Source organism: Mytilus trossulus, chromosome 7, assembly GCF_036588685.1.
Source record: "Mytilus trossulus isolate FHL-02 chromosome 7, PNRI_Mtr1.1.1.hap1, whole genome shotgun sequence".
Classification (NCBI taxonomy): domain Eukaryota; kingdom Metazoa; phylum Mollusca; class Bivalvia; order Mytilida; family Mytilidae; genus Mytilus; species Mytilus trossulus.
The window spans coordinates 14,385,230-14,408,281 of record NC_086379.1 but is presented as its reverse complement, the minus strand read 5'-3'; the positions used below and the strand labels follow the sequence as shown (position 1 = coordinate 14,408,281).

The 23,052-nt window shown below is 30.7% G+C and overlaps 1 protein-coding gene across 1 annotated transcript; it reads left to right on the top strand.

Annotated features, from left to right (window-relative positions):
* Window positions 1–1,059: 1,059 nt before the first annotated feature.
* Window positions 1,060–20,478, top strand: LOC134726185 (putative ankyrin repeat protein RF_0381). The gene is made up of 10 exons (XM_063590585.1): window positions 1,060–1,104; window positions 1,935–2,036; window positions 2,914–3,015; window positions 3,923–4,024; window positions 5,023–5,124; window positions 6,038–6,139; window positions 7,037–7,138; window positions 15,025–15,126; window positions 17,687–17,788; window positions 20,371–20,478. The coding sequence occupies exons 1-10, from the start codon at window positions 1,060–1,062 to the stop codon at window positions 20,476–20,478; spliced, it is 969 nt and encodes a 322-aa protein (XP_063446655.1).
* The last annotated feature ends 2,574 nt before the right edge of the window (window positions 20,479–23,052 follow it).

Genomic DNA, 23,052 nt, shown 5'->3' with positions numbered 1-23,052 from the left:
CTATTAAGAAATATTATTTTTTTCACCACATTTCTAATTATTTTGTTTAATGTTTTAATTGTTATCAAACCTTGAACTTGTGACAAACAATCGTATTCAGCTAAAGCTCTCTTAACCTCCATTAAAATGTGATTTTGTATCTTCAGTAAAATGTAATATCTGCATCACATATATAGGATACTTTATCTGTTATATTTGTGTCTCATCATTTGATTCTATATATTGAAACTTAGTTAATCACTATTTATAATTTTCTGTTCTTGGTTTTGAATTCAATGTAATGCGTGAATGGTTTATATATAGTAAGTCTTGGGTTTCAATAGAAAAAGGGGACATAAACGAGTGTCCATATCGCTCTACATTTGTTAACATTTTATGACATACGAATGAAATTAAAAAAAACCGGGAATGAATGAATGATGTCCTGCACTTATGAAGTTAAAAAGATATAATTTGATTGCCAATGAGAAAATTTTTCACAAGATATCAAAACAACGTAGATATTATCATGTTGTGTCTTTCTACAATATACTGTCGAAAACTTTCATTGCGTCTTATCAAATTTCTATTACCTTATTGAGACATCACTCTTGGTGTCTGCCCGTATTAGGCGTATCAGACATCGTACCAAGATAATATTTGTTTATTTGTTTGATGATGAGTATGGCCATGCTCGGTGATAATGCCTATTAGCATATATAATGACTATTTTTTGTTGGTGGAGGAAGCTAAATCAGCAAATACTTTATCGACGGCTTAATAACTTGCAATCTAAACATTTTTTATAGACACAAGCTATGTTCTTTTTTAAAATACAGTTGCAAACTATTCGTTTGATGTGTTGGAAACTTTTCATTATTCCATTTGATTAGGGACTTTTCGTTTTGAATTTTCCTCGAAGTTTTATTTTTGTGATTTGATCTTTTACGGTTTGAAGAAAAATGTGATGTCTAAAAACGATTTTAAATTTCGTAAGTTTACTTCGCAAATAGTTAGTGAATGCTTCTTTGTGTTCTCAAATCAAATCTACTAGTTTTTTTTATACCAACGAATGATGCTATGAACATTGCAATTTTTTTCCAGGATGGTGACACTACCTTAGCTGTATTTGACAAAACTTTTATGAATTTTGGGTCCTCAATGCTCTTCAACTTCGTACTTTATTTGGCCTTTATAACATCATTGATTCGAGCGTCACTGATGTGTCTTTTTTTAGACGAAACGCGCGTCTGGCGTATATATAAAGTTACTGGTAATCCTGGTATATATGATGAGTTTATTTACACTCAGCTGTAAAAGGTAAACAGCTGAAAATACTTCACGATTATTAGAAAGGACAAAGATCGATCGAAATAGCGTAAACATTGTCAACAAAAAATCAATGTCAACACATCTATCCAATATACTAGATATCGGAGGGGTGAAGGGCAATGATATTTAACAAAAATCCAACAAAAACATGTATATTCAGCTACTACATATTTAATTCAAGTTTTTAGATGGTAACTTCTCAATGTTGGAGATATAATAGTGTTGCAAAATAAAATTTAAACGTCACAAATATAATTAAACGAAACTGAACATATGATATAGATTAAAACAAAGTCCTTTAAACATGTTAAATCTGCCCATCAATAGATCATTTGTTATCATATAAGTGTAATACAACGATATAAAGTACATGTTTTTTTATTATAAGTTTAACGCCACTTAGAATTTAAATGATAATTCTAAGCTAAGGTGACAAGTTTTTGTTAGTGGAAGAATCTGAGGTTCAAGGAGAGAACAACCGACTTTATGGAATACTTGGCCATGCACATCCATGTTCATTTGGAAATTACATGTTAATAGAGTGATAAAAAAATGTACTGCAAAATGATTATTGTGATAGAGGCCTAAGATGATACTATGAACATTGCAACTTTCTTTTCCAGGATGGTGACAATATCTTACACTCAGCTGTAAGAGGTGGACACCTCAACATACTTCAATGGTTATTAGAAAGAACAAAGATCGATCCAAAAAGCGTAAATAAGGTATTGAAGGAAGTGCTTTACAGCATTGTCAATTAAAATCAATGTCAACAAAATGTTGCGTATGAAATGAATACATATCTACCCAGTATACTAGATATCAGAGGGGTGGTGGATAGTGATTTAAAAAAAAACCCAAAAAACAAAAAAAAAACAAAAATAAAACAAAAACCAAGATAAACGTTTTTCATAACATAATGTATAGGCAGCCACTTCATATTTAATGCAAGTGTTAAGATGGTAACCCTTCAATGTTGGAAATGTAATAGTGTTGCAAAACTAAATTTAACTTAACAAATGTAATAACATGAAACTGCACATTGATACAGATTAAAAAAAAGGTCCTATCATATATAAGCAAATGTGTTTTAGAAGTTATAAAAGCCGTTAATTATATTTTCGAGAACTGACAATAGTCCAATCAATACAAGGAAATACAAGTTAAATACTTGGCTTTCAAGTATTCGACTTTGATGGTTTGTAAAGGAAAATAAGGAAATTCGATGCGGACGCATTGGAAATTATTATTTTGACAGCTTTAACTACATGATATCATATTTCAATTGCCTTGAATGAGACATCGATCTTTAAATCTGCCCATGAATATATCATTTGTTATAATATGAGTGTAATACAACCATATAAAGTACATGTTTTTTTATTATAAGTTTAACGCCACTTAGAATTAAGATGATTATACTAAGGCGACAAGTTTTTGTTAGTGGAAGAATCTGAGGTTCACGGAGAGAACAACCGAGCCATGCACATCCATGTTCATTTGGAAATTACAAGTTAATAGAGTGATAAAAAATGTACTGCAAAATGATTATTGTGATAGAGGCCTAAGATGATACTATGAACATTGCAACTTTTTTTCCAGGATGGTGACAATATCTTACATTCAGCTGTAAGAGGTGGACACCTCAACATACTTCAGTGGTTATTAGAAAGAACAAAGATCGATCCAAAAAGCGTAAATAAGGTATTGAAGGAAGTGCTTTACAGCATTGTTAATTAAAATCAATGTCAACAACATATTGCGTATGAAATGAATACATATCTACCCAGTATACTAGATATCAGAGGGGTGGTGGATAGTGATTTAAAAAAAAACCAAAAAAACAAAAAATAACAAAAATAAAACAAAAACCAAGATAAACGTTTTTCGTAAAATCATGTATAGGCAGCCACTTCGTATTTAATGCAAGTGTTAAGATGGTAACCCTTCAATGTTGGAAATGTCATAGTGTTGCAAAACTAAATTTAACTTAACAAATGTAATAACACGAAACTGCACATTGATACAGATTAAAAAAAAGGTCCTATCATATATAAGCAAATGTGTTTTAGAAGTTATAAAAGCCGTAAATTATATTTTCGAGAACTGACAATAGTCCAATCAATACAAGGAAATACAAATTAAATACTTGGCTTTCAAGTATTCGACTTTGATGGTTTGTAAAGGAAAATAAGGAAATTCGATGCGGACGCATTGGAAATTATTATTTTGACAGCTTTAACTACATGATATCATATTTCAATTGCCTTGGATGAGACATCGATCTTTAAATCTGCCCATGAATATATCATTTGTTATAATATGAGTGTAATACAACCATATAAAGTACATGTTTTTTTTATTATAAGTTTAACGCCACTTAGAATTAAGATGATTATACTAAGGCGACAAGTTTTTGTTAGTGGAAGAATCTGAGGTTCACGGAGAGAACAACCGAGCCATGCACATCCATGTTCATTTGGAAATTACAAGTTAATAGAGTGATAAAAAATGTACTGCAAAATGATTATTGTGATAGAGGCCTAAGCTGTCTATAAATTGTTTTTATACCAACGAATGATACTATGAACATTGCAACTTTTTTTTCCAGGATGGTGACAATATCTTACACTCAGCTGTAAGAGGTGACCACCTCATCATACTTCAATGGTTATTAGAAAGAACAAAGATCGATCCAAAAAGTTTAAATAAGGTATTGAAGGAAGTGCTTTACAGCATTGTCAATTAAAATCAATGCCAACAACATGTTGCGTATGAAATGAATACATATCTACCCAGTATACTAGATATCAGAGGGGTGGAGGATAGTGATTTAAAAAAAAATAAAAAAAATAAAAAAATAAATAAAACAAATACCAAGATAAACGTTTTTCATGAAATCATGTATAGGCAGCCACTTTATATTTAATGCAAGTGTTAAGATGGTAACCCTTCAATGTTGGAAATGTAATAGTGTTGCAAAACTAAATTTAACCTAACAAATGTATTAACACGAAACTGAACATTGATACAGATTAAAAAAAAGGTCCTATCATAAATAAGCAAATGTGTTTTAGAAGTTACAAAAGCCGTTAATTATATTTTCGAGAACTGACAATAGTCCAATCAATACAAGGAAATACAAGTTAAATACTTGGCTTTCAAGTATTCGACTTTGATGGTTTGTAAAGGAAAATAAGGAAATTCGATGCGGACGCATTGGAAATTATTTTTTTGACAGCTTCAACTACATCATAGCATATTTCAATTGCCTTAAGTAAGATATCGATCTTCAAATATGTTCATAAAGAGATCATTTGTTATAATATGAGTGAAATACAACTATATAAAGTTCGTGTATTATTATTATTTTAAATATGTTCATAAAGAGATCATTTGTTATAATATGAGTGAAATACAACTATATAAAGTTCGTGTATTATTATTATAAGTTTAACGCCACTTAGAATTAAAATGGTTAAACTAAGGTGACCAGTTTTTGTTGGTGGAAGAATCTGAGGTTCACAGACAGAACAACCGACTTTCTGGAATATTGTAAAAGCACATCCATGTTAATTGGAAATCACAAGTTCATAGATTGATAAAAAAAAATGTACTACAAAATGATTAATGTGATGGAGGCCTAAGATGTCTATGAGTTTTTTTTATACCAACGAATGATACTATTAACATTGCAACTTGTTTTTACAGGATGGTGACACTCTTTTACATTTAGCTGTAAGAGATGGACGCATCATTATACTTCAATGGTTGTTACAAAGAACAAAGATCGATCCATATAGCGTTAATAAGGTATTGAAGATAGTGCTTTACAATATTGTCAATTAAAATCAATGTCAACAACATGTTTCTTATGAAATGAATACATATCTACCCAATATATTAGAAATGAGTGGTGAAGGGCAATGATATTTAAAAAAAAGAAACAACAAAAAACAACGAAAAAAAAAATACCGTGATCAACATATTTCAGAAAGTCATGTAAATGCAGCCATTACAAATTTAATTCATGTGTAAAGATTGTAACCCTTTTAATGTAATAGTGTTGCGAAAAACAATTTCACGTAACAAATTTAATTAAACGAAACTAAACATATGATATAGATTGAAAAAAGGTCCTATCATGAGTTAGTAAATGTTTCTTTTAAAAGCGAACAAAGCCTTTAAGTATGTTTTTGAGAACTGACAATAGTCCATTTGATACAAGGAAATACAAGTCCAATACTTGGCTTTCAATTATTCGGCTTTAAGAGTTATTGTTAAGGAAAATCCAGGAATTCGCTGCGGACGCAATGAAATTGATTATTTTGACAGCTTTAACTACATGATATCATATTTCAATTGCCTTGAATGAGACATCGATCTTTAAATCTGCCCATGAATATATCATTTGTTATAATATGAGTGTAATACAACCATATAAAGTACATGTTTTTTTTATTATAAGTTTAACGCCACTTGGAATTAAAATGATTATACTAAGGCGAAAAGTTTTTGTTAGTGGAAGAATCTGAGGTTCACGGAGAGAACAACCGACTTTATGGAATACTTGGCCATGCACATCCATGTTTATTTGGAAATTACAATTTCAGAGAGGGATAAAAAAATGTACTGCAAAATGATTATTGTGATAGAGGCCTAAGATGTCTATACATTGTTTTTATACCAACGAATGATACTATGAACATTGCAACTTTTTTTCCAGGATGGTGACAATCTCTTACACTCAGCTGTAAGAGGTGGACTCCTCAACATACTTCAATGGTTATTAGAAAGAACAAAGATCGATCCAAAAGAGGAAAATAAGGTATTGAAGAAAGTGTTTTACATCATTGTCAATTAAAATCAAAATCAATGTCAACACAATGTTTCTTATGAAATGAATACATATCTATCCAATATACTAGATATCAAAGGGGTGAAGGACAATGATATTAAAAAAAAAAACCCAAAAAAAAACCCAACAAAAACAAAACAAAAACTTGGTAAATATCTGTCATGGGTCGTGTGAATGCAGCAACTACATATTTAATTCAAGTGAAAATGTAATAGTGTGGCAAATTAAAAATTAACTAAATTTAATTAAACAAAACTGAACATATGATACAGATTTAAAGAAAAGGTCATATCATAAATAAGCAAATGTTTTTTTAAAAGGGATAAAAGCCTTATATTATATTTTTGAGAACTGACAATAATCCATTTGATACAATGAAATACAAGATTAATACTTGGCTTTCAATTATTCGGCTTGAGGGTTCTTGTAAATAAAAATCAAGAAATTCGCTTCGGACGCATTGACATTTATTATTTTGACAGTTTTAACTACATCATATCATATTTTAATTGCCTCGAATGAGACATCGATCTTTAAATCTGCCCGAAACGAGATGATATATTGTAAAACGAGTGTAATAGAACCATGATAATATTCGTGTATTTGATTATAAGTTAAACGCCACTTAAAATTAAAATGGTTATACTAAGGCGTCTAGTTTATATTGGTGGCAGAGTCTTGGTTATAAAACAGACAAAAAAAAACGACTTTCTGGAATACTTGGCCATGCACATCTATGTTTTTTTTGAAAATCACAAGTTAAAAAATGTACTACAAAAAGATTATTGTGATGGAGGCCTCAAATGTCTACAAGTTTTGTTTTTACCACCAAATGATACTATGAACATTGTAACTTATGTTTTGCAGGATAATGACACTCTTTTACACTCAGCTGTTAGAGATGGACACCTCCACATACTTCAATGGTTATTAGAAAGAACAAAGATCGATCCAAATATCGTAAATAAGGTATTGAAGGAAGTGCTTTACAGCATTGTCAATTAAAATCAATGTCAACAACATGTTGCTTATGAAATCAATACATATCTGTATATCCAATATCCAATATTCCAATATTCTAGATATCAGAGGGGTGAAGGCCAATGATATTTATTAAACCCTTAAAAAAATAGTAACAGAAAATACCAAGATAAACGTCTTTTAAGAAGTCATGTAAATGCAGCCACTTCATATTTACTTAACGTATAAAGATGGCAACCCTTCAATGTTGGAGATGCTATAAAGTTGCAAAATAAAATTTAAACGTCACAAATTCAATTAAACGAAACTGAACATATGATACAGATTAGAAAAAAAAAGTTCTATCATAAATAAGCATTTTTTCAAAAGTGGCGACAGCCGTTAATTATGTTTTGGAACAGACAATTTGATATATGGAAATACAAGATGAATACTTGGCTTTCAATTATTCGGTTTTAAGGGTTCTTGTAAAGGAAAATCAAGAAATTCGCTTCGGACGCATTGATATTTATTATTTTGACAGCTTTAACTACATTATATCTTATTTTAATTGCCTTGAGTAAGACATCGGTCTTGAGTTCTGTTCGAAAATAGATCATTTGTCATAAAATGAGTGTAATACAACCATGATAATGTTCGTATAGTTAATTCAAAGTTTTACGCAAAAACGAATTAAAATTATATAAAAAGGCGACCACTTTTTTTGGTAGAAGAATCTGGAGTTAACAGACAGAACAACCGACTTTCTGGAATAGTTGAGTAAGCCCATCCATGTTTTTTTTTGGAAATCACAAGTCCAATGAGTGAAAAAAATGTGCTACAAAATGATTTTTGGATGGGGCCCTAAGATGATCAAATGCTTTTATAAATGCTTTGACATGAAATTGGATCAAATGGATTTTAAGAATTGAGTGTACAGTGCAAAATTTATTTATGTCCTTCATATATGTTGACACAGATATAATTTTTAGTTGTGGTTATAGCTATATAAAGCAACTACAACAAAGTCTAAATAATACAATGAGTGCTTGGCAAATGGTAATTGAAAAAGAAATGAATTTACACGACTGGGAATATTTTCTTTCCTGTACAATTTGGATGAATAATCTATTTCAAATTGACCACAATCCAGTTTTTTCTATTGATGGGGAGAATGATACCTTTTAAAATTTCATGAGTTTTAGGAGTTTTTCATATGAATTTAGACATCATGAAATAATACCATAATTTTTACGCTAACTAAGACTTCCAACACAATAAATAAGGGAGATTATAAATAAGTATTTACTTTCATACCATCTGTTTAAAAACCATTCTCAAAACTAAAAGGGAGTAAAAATATGTATTTGGATGCATACAAAAAATTGCACTGTTCCTACAGGAGTAAAAAAATGGATTAGTTCAAATCCCATATTGTACGTATTGTTAGACTGAATATAAATCAATTGAACATATACTTTGGAACTGTCATTATGTAAAACAATTTATCTAGCAAACTGAAATGCGGTTTCTCCAGAATGGTATTAGTATATATTTATCTCACCGCTTATCTCGCATATCCTCTTCATGCAGGTCGACAGTTTAGGCCCTGATATCTTTAATACAAGACATTTATTGTTTGGAAATTTATCAGGAATGTATAAAGGTGAATCTGAAAACAATATATTCTCTGGATAACACAAAACATGTATAATTAAAGATGTTTTAGAGATAGTTAAAGAAACTGTTCATACGCATTGGCTCCATATTGCATGTTCAGATTTTGAATTTTAAAAAAATGAGTAAAACCAACATTTGTATGAATAAATATGTGTATTCCTGTTTCTTTATTATTACGAGGCTAACTTCATAAAGGAACTTAAATTTATTTTCTGCTTTCTACGCCAGCAAACTAGAAATAAAGGATACTACAGATACAGTTAAGTCAGCCTCATATCTTGACTTAAATATAGAAATTGACACTGATGGTAGGTTGAAAACAAACCTTTGCGACAAAAAGAGATGATTTCAGATGGATACATCTGTTGTAGAGTTGTCACTGACTCAGACGTACTTATAAATTTAATTATTTTATGTGACTGTATCTTGCATTAATTTGTAGGATCCTTTACTATAGATAATTGAGCTGATCTGTAACAATAATATCTCCATGCCTTATATATCATGTACTGTAGTATGCTGCTAGATTAAAACTGACGAGGAAAGGTAACAAACGGACACCGAAAACTTTATTTTTGTGAAGCCCAGACGGTCGTGTGGTCTAGCGGGACGGCTACAGTGCAGGCAATTTGGTGTCACGATATCTCAGTAGCATGGGTTCGAATTCCGGCGAGGGAAGAACAAATTTATAGATCTAACATTGTAGGGTTGATGTTTAGACGAGTTGTACATATATATAGACAACGAAAAGTCTCATATTTCTAAGCTGAAACAATACACAAAAAACAAGCACCTGTTACTAATAACAAGTTTGGTAATCTCATTAACGGATGTATGACATTTTTGTGTTTTATACTCCCAGGGGATGCAAGATTGACTGCCTATGATTAGAACAGTTCTTAAGGAAGACAAAACCTAAGGTTATAAAGAATATTAAAGAAAAGTAATTGGGTACAATTAGGAAAATCCTGATTGATACAATTGTGACACATTAATTTATTATTATGAAAATGTAATTTTTAATGAAATGAGCTCCTAGATTGATGCCTCTATATGCCTGATTTTCACACATGTTGTTCCTTGACCAAAAGAGTGTCTCAGATTTCCAAAAATATCAATAGAACAAATGTTATACCAAATTATGAATTGTGGTGTCAAACGTCAATGAAAGTTTATGAGAGAATGAGATACAAAAGGAAAAATCTGATACATCCTTTTGGGATAAAACTGTGATATACAAGGATCTATTAAATATGATAGGGTGTTTTTATTTACAAAGAATCTAATCTTTTTCAAGAGGGAACATCACAATATAGCAACTTATTACTTATGTCATAATAATGTAAAAATAAAGTTATCACCATAATATAAGAAATTAACCTTTATTCTTTCTTTTCGGTACCTCATTTATAAAATTTTAAACTAGGTGAAAGAAACTACATCAGTTTAAAATTGTCAGATTGGTGTGAAATTTTTTTTGTATTGTGCTACCCTATATCATTTTAGTACTGTAATTCTAGAGGAGATATGAATTTCCTGAATTGCTAGTGGTAAATATGTCTAGCATATATATAACGGAGAGCCATAAGAGAATGTATTTTAAACAAAAAGCTGTACTTGTTTTCTCGTTTGAAATGTGTTACCGTGATTTGTTATTTATATGCCTTGTATATATAGCTTTTTCTTCTATTTGGGGTTATAAACGAACACAAAAAGAAGAGGTGGTATGATTGCCAATGAGACAACTCTCAACAAGAGACCAAATGACACAGAAATTAACAACTTTAAGTCATCGTACAGCCTTCAATCGCATTGTGGAAGCCCGTATGTTCACATATAATCGTTGCCTCTTCACCATGTGGTCTCTGATTTTGAGTTGTCTCGTTGATAATCATACAAATCTTCTTGTTTTTATATTTACTGTTATGCAGCCATCCAAAGTTCATATTGAATAACCATGATATATATCATACTGTCGATATTTAGGTCTTTCCACTTTTCTGTGGAAAGACCTTTTGTTTTTCTTCTGATTATTAGGTCTTTCCACCTTTCTGTGGAAAGACCTATTGTTTTTCTTCTGATTATTTTTTTTTCTTCCGCCTAATTTTGTTCTTGCGATAAACATTTGTTTCGCAATATGTCGCTTAGATATTTGGTATATAATATCGAACAGTTTATGCGCTTTTGAAATTTACCCTGCGTAAACGAATACTTTTCTTTGTAGGAGTTATCTCCCCAAACACTGTTTTCCTTGTTAGCGCAACTCCTTCGCAACCGTGAAATATTATGACAAATTTATTTTACAAAATTGCTCGTTATATCCTTCGCATGATTTGTCCTATTTTGACCGAAGTGATATGAACGCTCCATATGAGAGTTATTTCCCCTAATGCATTTGATATAAGTGATATGCATTTCTATCTTGTAAACCATAAGTGCTAGAGACCTAGGATCTTTAGATTTGAGGTCCTTGGTCTCAAAAAATGAAAATTAGGTCAAGGTCATATTCAAATTTTTGAATTTGGCTTATTCTCTCTTATTTCCAAAAACTGTATAAGATAACGACAAATTATTTTACCTAATTTGTTTGTTGCGACATGTTGTTACACGTAAATATTGATTGCAAGGGAACGTTGAACGTAAAAGGGAGTTTTCTCCCCTCTTGTATTAGAAAATACGCGTATGGTGATATAACCTATTAACCAACTATAAATAAGACTTGAAGTCTTTTGATTTGAGGTCCTTGGTTTGTGACCTTGAAATTGAGATCAAGGTCATAGGTTAATAGGACATTTTAGATTTTGACCTTCTCTTTAAATTCATATAAATACATCATAAAGCCATAGGAACTAATATTATTAACTGATTTTTACTATATCAATATCAAAATAGATCTTTACCAGTGGAAAGACCTTCAATTGTTCTCTGAACAATTGGTTTTTATTTTTTTTTTTTCTTCCGCCTTATTTGCTTCTTAGATAAATATTTGTTTCGCAACATGTCGCTTAGATATTTCGTATATGATATCGAACAGTTTATGCGCTTTTGAAATTTACCCTGCGTAACCGAATACTTTTCTTTGTAGGAGTTATCTCCCCAAACACTGTTTTCCTTGTTAGCACAACTCCTTCGCAACCGTAAAAGATTACGACAAATTTATTTTTCAAAATTTCTCGTTATATCCTTCGCATGATTTGTCCTATTTTGACCGAAGCGATATGAACGCTCCATATGAGAGTTATTTCCCCTTATCCATGTGATATAAGTGATATGCATTTCTATCTTGTAAGCCATAAGTGCTAGAGACCTAGGAACGTTTGATTTCAGGTCCTTGGTCCAAAAAATGAAAATTAGGTCAAGGTCAAAGGTCAAGATCATATTTCAATTTTGAATTTGACTTATTCTCTCTTATTTCCAGAAACTGTATAAGATAACGACAAATTATGTTAACTTAATTGTTTGTTGCGACATGTCGGTACACGTAAATTTTGATTGCAAGGATACGTTGAACGTAAAAAGGTGTTTTCTCCCCCCTTGTATTTTAAAATATGCGTATGGTGAAATAACTCATTAACCAACTATAAATAAGACCTATAGTCTTTTGATTTGAGGTCCTTGGTTTATGACCCTGAAATTGAGGTCAAGGTCATAGGTTAATAGGACGTCCTAGATTTTGACCTTTGCTTTAAATTCATATAAATACATCATAAAGCCATTGGAACTAACATTATTAACTGATTTTTCCTATATCAATATCAAAATAGATCTTTACTAGTGGAAAGACCTTCAATTGTTCTCTGAACAATTGGTTTTTAATTATTATTGTTTTTTTTTAATGTTCTGACAGGGTTTTTTCAATAAAGAACACGAAGAAGTCGTTATTTCAGTTTTGAAATCTTCTCTAAATTATACCACTGTGACAGACTGTGCATAATGCCTATACAAATAACAAAACAGAATATTTAAAATTGGCACCCGTCTCTTTTTATGCCTGATGAACTATAATCGATCACAGTTCTGTTATATATCAACACCATCCGTAATGATTATCTTAAATGTTAACTTGGCATGTCATACTTGATGAAATACAGACGTGAAAGAAATCACCTTCACCTACGCGTCGACTGACTTTTGAAACCCAATGATTTCGTCATTAATAAAACAAACGCGTATCTGTATCATGTATAGAAGGTTGTACTTAATTAACAAAAACAGGAACTAAAGTTTATTTAATGAATCATTATCATGTGGATATGTAAAACAAAGACTTCAAATTGTCATTGCTATCACTGTTTCCGTCGGACACATTCCATGAAGATCATGCAGTAAATGATACATTTTTTTGAGGACCAAAGACAATCACTGACATTATTTCCGATTTAGAACAGCCACCTTGGGGATGATGAAATAACAATTCAAACTTTTTTTTTATAGAATTAAAATTTCAAGTTACTCAGATGCAATATGTTGGTTTATTTTTCGACCACTTGCAAGTCCTCATTATTTTAGATACCAAGATATTTTTTACAAAAACATAAAACACTCTGGCCACAGTCATGATTTAAGTAAAATGCAAAAGTTTATTAATACGAAATATACCCTAAACCATTTGTATGGTCAACAAAATGCCATAAATCTTTTAAAATACTGAAATGATTTTTCAGTTGCTAATGCACATTTCATTTTGAATTGGAAACACATTTAAAATATGACTATATTTCAATAAAAAAAAAATATAATCATGTTATAATATATGTATTTAATCATTATTCTCATGTTATTGACACCCACAAACTGCTTAAAGAGTAGAGTGTTATGATTTGTTGCAGATAAGGGAGTTTTAAAGGCCCTGGTTTACAATGCATTGTAGAAACACTTGCTTATTAACCAAAAATTAAACATACGAATAAAAATTAATACAGTGATTAGTAAATGCAGTGATTAAAATAAGTTGAACAACGAAATTTATCATTCTTTTCTAATCATGGGATTCACTTTTAACGAATCGAAAAAACTAATCATACTAGTCAATTTAATGATATTACTGCCTTTTTTTAATTCACGTGCTGAATCACCTAACCCATCTTAAAATATAAATCTAATAAAAGGCTCTTTTTCAAGGGCAATTTTACATCCATTACCATGTGTTTTATTCATTCCTGTATTTCAAATAAAAAACATGGTTTGCTGTATAACCCTATAATTTTATCCAGTTAAACACCCACAGTAATATCATTTAATTACAGAGTTAATGTGGTTCACGATAAGTATCTATTTTAAAATAGGAAAATCTTTACCACATTTCTAATTTAAAAAATGATTTTAATCTTTATAAAACATTGCACTTGTGACACACAACCGTATTCCACTAAAGCTTTCTTTAAGAATGCTAAACCTCAATTCAAATGTGACATTGTGTCTTCAGCAAAATGTGATAACTTATATAATATCGGTGTCATATTTCTAGCTGTACTTTTCCTATTGCATAAAATTGAAATTGGCAATGGGGAATGTGCCATCCTTTGATTATCATGAACTTATTTTATTACTTTTTCTTGTTTGATAATTATAAAGGTACCTTCAGGTATGCATATTTATGAAAAAAATAAAATCATTTGATTTCCAATGAGACAATTTTTCAGAAGATGTTAACATGTTGTGTCTTTTTACAAAAATGCTGTCGATAACGGTCATTGCGTCATTTTTTATGTATATTGTATTATTATTGAGACAACACTCGTAATGTCTGCCCGTACTATGAGTATCATACAACCTACCAATCTAATATTTGTTAATTTAGTTCATGTTGATTATAGCCATGCTCAGTGATAATGCCTTTTAGCTAAATGTCCAGTTTTTGTTAGTGAAGGTAGCTGAATTAGCTAAGATGAAACTTTGTCTCAGGCTGAATAACTTGCATTTGAACATTTTTCTTGTACACAAGTTGTGTTCTTATACAATTGTTATGTACTCGTTAAATGTGACGGAGCTTTTTTTATTTTACAATTTGATTTGGGAATTCCGTTTTGAATTTTCCTCGGAGTTTTTCATGATTTTAATTTTTACGGTTTAAGAGAAATGTTATTACAAAAACGATCTTTAATTTTTCACTTTTCAAATTTTTGCCGGATGCTGTTTTATGTTTTCAGATCATTTCTACTTTTTTTTTTATACCAACGTATGCTACTGTAAAGATTGCAACCTCTTTATTTCAGAACGGTGACACTCTCTTACACTCAGCTTGTAGAGGTGGAGACCCAACCATTCTTCAGTTGTTATTAGAAAGAACAATGATCGATCCAAAAAGCGTAAATAAGGTATTGACTGACTTTGTTAAATTGTCAATTGAAATGAATGCCTAAACAATGTTGTTTATAAACACATATCTTAGTAAAATACTAGATATCAGAGGGGAGGGGAATTATATGAACAAAAACAACAACAACAACAAAACCCCCCAAAGAAACAAAAATGCCAATATCAACGAATTTCATGAGGTCATGTATAAGGTGAAATTACAGAAATGTTGAACATAAAGGAAAATAAATTTGAAAAGTCCATAACCACATAACAAAACACATCAAAAACGAATGGACAAGAACTGTCATATTCCTGACTTATACAGGCATTTTCAAATGCAGAAAATGGTGGATTAAACCTGATGTTATAGCGCTGAACCTCTGCCTTTGATAACAGTCTCATCCAAATCCGTTATATTTACAATGATGCGTTTACTAAACAGACACATATAAATAAAATAGTCAAAATTTGGGCACTTTTATACTTGTTGATAAGCTGTTTATTATGATTCACGAGTCTGATCAAAACCGAACATATAGGTTCAACTTATAGAAGATAAAGGGAGAACGTTGGGATCTCATAAAACATGTTTAAGCCTGAGGCATGTTTGTGGCTGTCCGAAATCAGGAACCTCTGACCATTGCTAGTCTTGTATATCATTTTTCAAATTTCCGTTCAATTATATGGATCGTGGTTTATTGTTGTGATGTCCACCTTTTATACACTACTACACATTTGTGTAACTGCTTGTTCGTACCGGATGTTCTGGCTGTGCTGATGGCCTTGTGCTGTATTCTGCTCTTTTGGTTGGGGTTTTGAGTCGTTAACACATTCACCGTTTCCATATGTTTTAATTTTTTTAAGAATATAAGATGTGTTAATCTGCAAAAGCTGAACACATAAAAATTGGTTTTAATTAATATTATTGATCTTTGCAGTTTCATTAGTACAAGGACCTATACCTAAATTTATCTGTTGAATTATTAGTAATTAATATTTGAAATTTCAAATCTAATAAAACTCTTTCTTAATGGCAATGTTACATCCATTACTATTTGTGTTATATATTCCTCATTTCAAATATAAAATTGGTGAGTAATGCGTTTTGTCATCGCCTTTTTTTGTTTTCTTCTTTTGGTTCATAGTTCCTTCATACACTTGTCAAAAACAGGAAGATACAATCTAGATTATTAACAACCAGTCTCAAAAAGGGTGTTCATCAGATTCGATTGAAACATTGTTTGCTTAAACAATATTATACTGTAATGTACCGGGAACCATTTTTCAAATGTTTGAGGCAGTATTTTTCTATGAACCAATTTCAACACCCTGAAACTTATAAATGCGAAAAATAACGAGAAAGAGAATGATTTTTTATTGATTAATCAAGTGTTAAAGATTTAAAAAATCATCAGTACATACATTTTATTAAGAAACAGTTTGTGGCTGATAATCCACTAAACATTATTTTCAGAAAGTCATAAAAAGTAAATATTTATAAAGCTATCCAACCTTTGGTTCATTGCACAAATTAAGGTAACTCACTTTGTTTTATTTATTGGAATACTTCATTATGCATTTTAACTAATTAACTTGCTAGGGAGTCTTTCAAGTACATTGTAGAATTCTTCTGGAAAAATGCGTAAATTTTCATGTTCTCTCTATAAATCAATGAATTTTAATTAGTATTTTGTGGATAATTTTGGAAATGTTAGTGTTTCTTTTTCAAAAGCAATATTATTAATAATATTAATTGACAAATTAATTCAACGTAACAATGACCATAGTTCAATTAAAATGTATAATGTCATATATTGAATTGCATAGTACAGTCCGTGTAACGTAAAAGTTAACAATACGAACGATGCCCGAACCATGCACGGCCGATGCCCGTACGCTGTACGCACGCTTCCCGAACGGTGTACGAATGATGTACATGCATGAGAACCTATTCATTATGATGATGTGATTTAGAACAAATTTATAGACTTTTTCAAATCTTTTTTCCTATTACTGGATTGTTTCTTTTTTTCTTCTTACCATAGACCGTTTATATGTTGATCTATATGAAATTAGGATTGTGATATGATTCGCAATGAAATAACTTTCCACCTTGTATCATATGATGTAGATAAGGCAATTCGTTTGTTTCTTCTAAATACGTTTGACTACTTAAGTTTCATCGTATCCAATTTAAATTGCCTTCACTCATAACTCTATCTAGAGGTTTGTCTGTAATGATACCTATCTTCAATATATGAGTGTCACTAAGGCTTTGTTGGTTCATTGGTTTATTGACGAATAATATGTTTAATATCAAGTTTAGTGACAGTATCAATTGGTGGAGAGAGCTGAAGTAAACTAAGAGAACCACCAACCTTTTGTTGGGGAACTGGCAATCTTTGTCAATATAGATGAGAAATGAAAACACGTCACCATGACCATGTTTGTTCACTTAAGCTCAAAATTAAAATCAATACAAATGACTTGTTTCAAAATAACATTATTCAGATAAGATTAGTTAATGTTTCTTCCTTTTCTTTTAGTTCTCTGAACATCGTTGCATTTCTGTTTTAGGATGGGGACACTCCATTTGATACAGCTGCAGAAGTAGAAAAATTAAAAACAGTTAGACTGTTATTAGAAAGAACAACAATAGACCCTAAAAAAATATACAAGGTATAGATTGTACCACACAAGAGGGTTGTCAATCGTTACATAGTCAACTTAAACAATTCTTAGACGTACTTGACATTTAAGTACCCACTCGCAACAAACAAAACCCCAAAATAAATCTTAAAATCTCAAAGAAAATTGACGTGCAAAATTCACATGGAATTCAAAGCCATCCACAGTGTGTAATTCAGTTGCTTTGGGGCAAAGGCTGTTCTTTGAAGAAAAATAAGTATATAAGATAACCCGTTCAATTCGTCAATGATGCCCAATAGCCCCGGTGTTATATATCCTGCAAGCAGAACCACTTGCAGCTTCAATTAGAAACAATCCTAATATAGAAGGAATAAAACTTCCTACTAGAACTGGGGACTATATTGAAACTAAGCTAAATATGTTTGCTGACGATACTCAACTCTTTAATAAAAGTGAGGAGTCTATCGAAGAAACATTTAAAACTTTAAAACTGTACGAAAACGCTTCGGGGCTAAAATGAATATGGATAAGACTGTTGGCATGTATTTAGGCAAGTGGTGAAATAAAAAACCAAAATTTAACAAAATTAAATGGTCTAAGCGTCCTGTTAAAGCATTAGGGGTACAACATGGATACGGGGTGGACTTAGATCAAATTTGGTTAGAAAAAATAAATAAGATAAAAAGCTGTATGGAAGTTTGGAAATCAAGAGATCTCACTTTTACGGGAAAAGTCTTAATTATTAAATCCTTTGTACTGTCTGTCATTGGATACGAAATTGAAATTAGAGGTATCCCGGACATATTCGAAAAACAAATAAATAATATTATATGGTCCTTTATATGGGATTGGAAAACAAACCAAATCGCTAGAACAGTGTGCTGTTTACCGAAAGAAAAAGGGGGGATAGGAATGATAAACTTAAGGGACTTTATTAAATCAAAACAGGTGAAAAGTATGTACAGTATTGTCAACTCAATAACACAAAAATGGAATGCAATAGGAAAATACTGGTTGACGTCACTAGACGAAAAATATGATACAGATTTTTTTATGTGTTCTTGTTCGGACACTTCATGTTTTAGGCAAAAACAAATGTCCAAATATTATAAAGAACTTTTAATTTCCTGGTCTGACTTACAGAAAATCCAAACATCGGTCACAAAAGAGGACCTTTTAGAAGAAAATATATATTCGGCAATTTTAAATTTAAGTTCAAGGGACATGCATTATATTATGCAAATTTTGCCTCCAGTGGAATAAAAAAAAAGAAAGATATATGTGACTTAAACAATAAATCCTTTAAAACTTCTTTTGATATTTTTAACCGTCTGATGGATAAAAGAAATTGGATAGCACAATATAGCCGCATTAAATCTTCGTTAACACCTCAACAAATTGACGTTTTAAAAACAGACTCTAGCATGCAAAGTCACTCTGATAGACCTATAAAAATAATAAATTCTTGTCAATTTATAAAAAATGGAGTTGTCGTTGGTGCCAAAAAAATATTAGAAACTTCTATGAGAATAAAACAGCTCCAAAAAGCCAGTTTAAGTGGAATTTACATTTTGGGAATAAGCTACCCTGGGAATACATTTGGGAAACCTTGAATAAGAATTTAGCTAACAGGAAAACTAAACAACTTCAATGGAAGTTACTACATAGAACAAGAAATGCAATTTTTGCTCAAATATTTTTTAACCGAATACGAAAAACGAAGCCTTTTCTTTTATGTGTAACATTTTTTGTATATACATATACATTTTGTGTGGTCAGGTCAGTGCTATGATCTCTTTGATACTGATTGAATAATAATATTTACACTGCTCTCAACTCCCTACATGTCATTTCTATTGTGTATGTAATTCAGGTATATCATCTAATTGTAACAAGACATGTTGTATCAACAGGTTCATTTTATAAACAAATATTTACTCACCATATCTTTGAAATAAAACCTTTTTGGAAATCAAAAATCATTAAATAATCCATTTTTTTATGAATGAACTACTGTAACACATCCCTTCAACAAATCGCACGTGATAACATGACCAGAATTTAAATGTAATTGAAATTAACATAACCAAAGACTTGATGTACCGTAACATTAAAAACTGCTTAATAAATACAGGTAGTTTTTGTGAGAAATAAATAAAGATACATACTTTACTGAAAAAATTATATATGGTGAGAGGTAAAGATATATGGATCGATAATGATTGCAGGTACATGTACATTTGTACAAGGATAGATAATATGTTTAAAGGTTGATGTTAATAATTTATCGTGGGAGTTTTTTTTCTCATTTGGTATTTCCCCGACAAATGCTCCCCTGGGCAACTGAGGGTTGATGTAACAGGCGATTGTTAATAAAATATGTTTTATATTAAAAAAAATAAATAAATAAATAAGTATTCAATTATTTTGAGTAAGGCGAAATCAAATTTATTCAGACTCGATCAACAAGTTGTTGACAAAATTAACGTTTACACGTAACTTACATATTAAAAACGGTGTGTACTATTAATTGTATGTATTCAATCTGTTTTTTTTTGTTTTTAGCAGAATATTTGGAAGAACTGTAAATATTTCAACTGTTATTTTTTCAGAATGGAAACACTGTTTTACACATAGCTGCTAGAACTGGAGAACTCGAAACAGTCAAACTGTTACTCGAAACATCAAATTTAGATCCAAATCAAAAGAATGAGGTATAAAGTATGGAAAGTATATGGCTATGATATTATGTTGTCAACTTTCATTGTTCCATATGTTTTTGTTTTTCAAATCGTTGAAGCAAACATATACATCTCAAAATGTTTTCATGTTAGCTGTACGAATCTTTTATAAGTACTTACAATTGATTAAACAAGTGAAATTTAGTTTTATAAAAAAAGAGCTAAAACAAAGCTTAAGTATATAAGCGTATTCTTTGGGTTTGAATTAGAAGCTTGTTCCTCAGTCTTATGTTTCGTTTCAATATTTTGGTTTTTGGTAACAATTCTATAAATCTTTTCTAACTTATAATTCTCGGTTACATAAACCCACAGGGTCAACGTAGAATAACACTCTAACTTACTGGTAGTGAATAAAATGAGAAAGTAAAATAAAACATATATTATATTGATTAATTCCTGTATATTTATTTGACTGTTTTATTTATTTGTTTAGTTAACGCATCATTGTAAATATAACGGAATTTGATGAGACTGTCATCAAAGTGAGAGAGTTGACGCTATAAAACCAAGTTTAATCCACAATTTTCCACATTTGAAAATGCCTGTACGCGCGTCTGGCGTACTCAATTATAATCCTGGTACCTTTGATAACTACTGTATCAAGTCAGGAATATGACAGTTCTTGTCCATTCTTTTTTGATGCGTTTTGTTATTTGATAATGCCATGTGAATATGGACTTTTTGAATTGATTTTCCTCTAAGTTCAGTATTTTTGTGATTTTACTATTTATCCATACATCCCATTATGTATGATTATTGGTACAATTATTAATTTGTTTTTATCATACATATGAATATTTTCGTACTTTAATAACAAATATGTGCGCACTTTGGCTATCATAATTACTATTACACAATCAAATCATTACGCATATTAAGTTGAAAGAAAATCTATTTGTCATTTATACATATATATTGAATGGTTTAACACTATTCATTTGTTTGACCCTTTAAACCTTGCTGTTCAGTGTGAGCTATAGCTTCGTGTAGAAGACCATAATTATACCTTTTATGGTTTACTTTAACAAATTGTGACTTATATGTAAAAGTGTTGCGTCGGCAATCATATCACATCTTATCATATCTAAATAGCATTTCTATTTTACTTCATTAAAGGACGTCATTTCTGAAAGTTCTAGCGTAAATATTTGTTTTGCATTTGTACATGTTGGCATAATGTGTCTTTCTTTCAAGTCTATACCACAAATCATTTCGGTTAAAAATAGAATAGACATTGTTAATAGCAGATTATTTGTACGTTAGTGTACAATATTGATAGATGATGTGGTCATTACTAAAACTTGACCATGCAAAATATAGTGCATCTTCCAAGGACAGAAACATAACAGAAAGGTCGTCATTTTTTATACAAAACAAATTCAATTACCGTATAGCGGGGTTTTTTCGCGGGTGTAAATTTTCGCGATTGAGGGGCAACAAGGTATACGAAAAATGTTGGCGGTTTTTATTTAGGCGGATTTATAATTCCCAAATAAAATATTTTGGCGGTACCTAAAATCATTGCAGTTAAAAAAAAGTTTTACAAATTTACAGGAAGAAAACATTTGAAACATCTGTGTTGTAGTTCTGTATAAATACATGAAATTAAAAGAAATGATGATTTTAATAGTAAAAATAAAAACATTTGGTAGTTGGAAACACTATTTTAGTTAAAACACATGTCTTGAATAGTCCAGTATTTACAGATATATCTTTGATTTACTTGTCTCGTGACATTTTTGATTGCGGAAGTTCGTCTTCAAGATAATCAAAGCGCCACTAATACCTGTTTCACGGAATCCACTACGGACAGTATCAGGCTTGTTTTTATGTGTTGGAACATATGTACTTACCATTTTGCTGATAATGGTTTAAGTCGTGTTACAGACAAGTCAACCGGCACAAAAGGTTCAATTTCGGAATCAACAATTTCTTTTCCATCCAAATGTTTAACGATTTTATTAGAATACCATTGTTCAAATAAGTTAAACATTTTATTTTTTACTGCTTTTTGTACACTTACTCTAGCGGTTGTAATCTGTCTGTGCAACATGGTTGGACAAACACGACTTTAATGTTTTTTTCGTCCAAGAAAGCTAGAAAATTTTCTCCCATCTGAGCTCTAAAGACATCAAATATTGCCCAATGGTTTTCCGAATTCGTAATGTCCCAGTCGGAAGGAAATTTATAAGTAGGGTGGCATTTGTCAGTTTTTCCGCCATAGATTATCTGAGGAAGAAGAAATTCTCCTAAAAAATATATAATTATAAGTGAGTTTCTTTATTGTTATTAAATCAAATAAGTGTCTATTGTTATAGTTAATTTTTTTTTGTTACCTGAATGACCTCTGATGTATTAATTACTGATGCAGTTAATCCTTAGAATACCGGTAACAAAGATCGATATTTGTCACAGGTGTTAAAACTTCTTGTAAATGTTACGGTTGATAAATTATGAAATTGATAGGAACTTTGATGTACTAATTAGGTTATAAAATAATTTATAGAAATTTACTTCTTTTATGTAATTTGACACTAATTAATAAGGGTTACA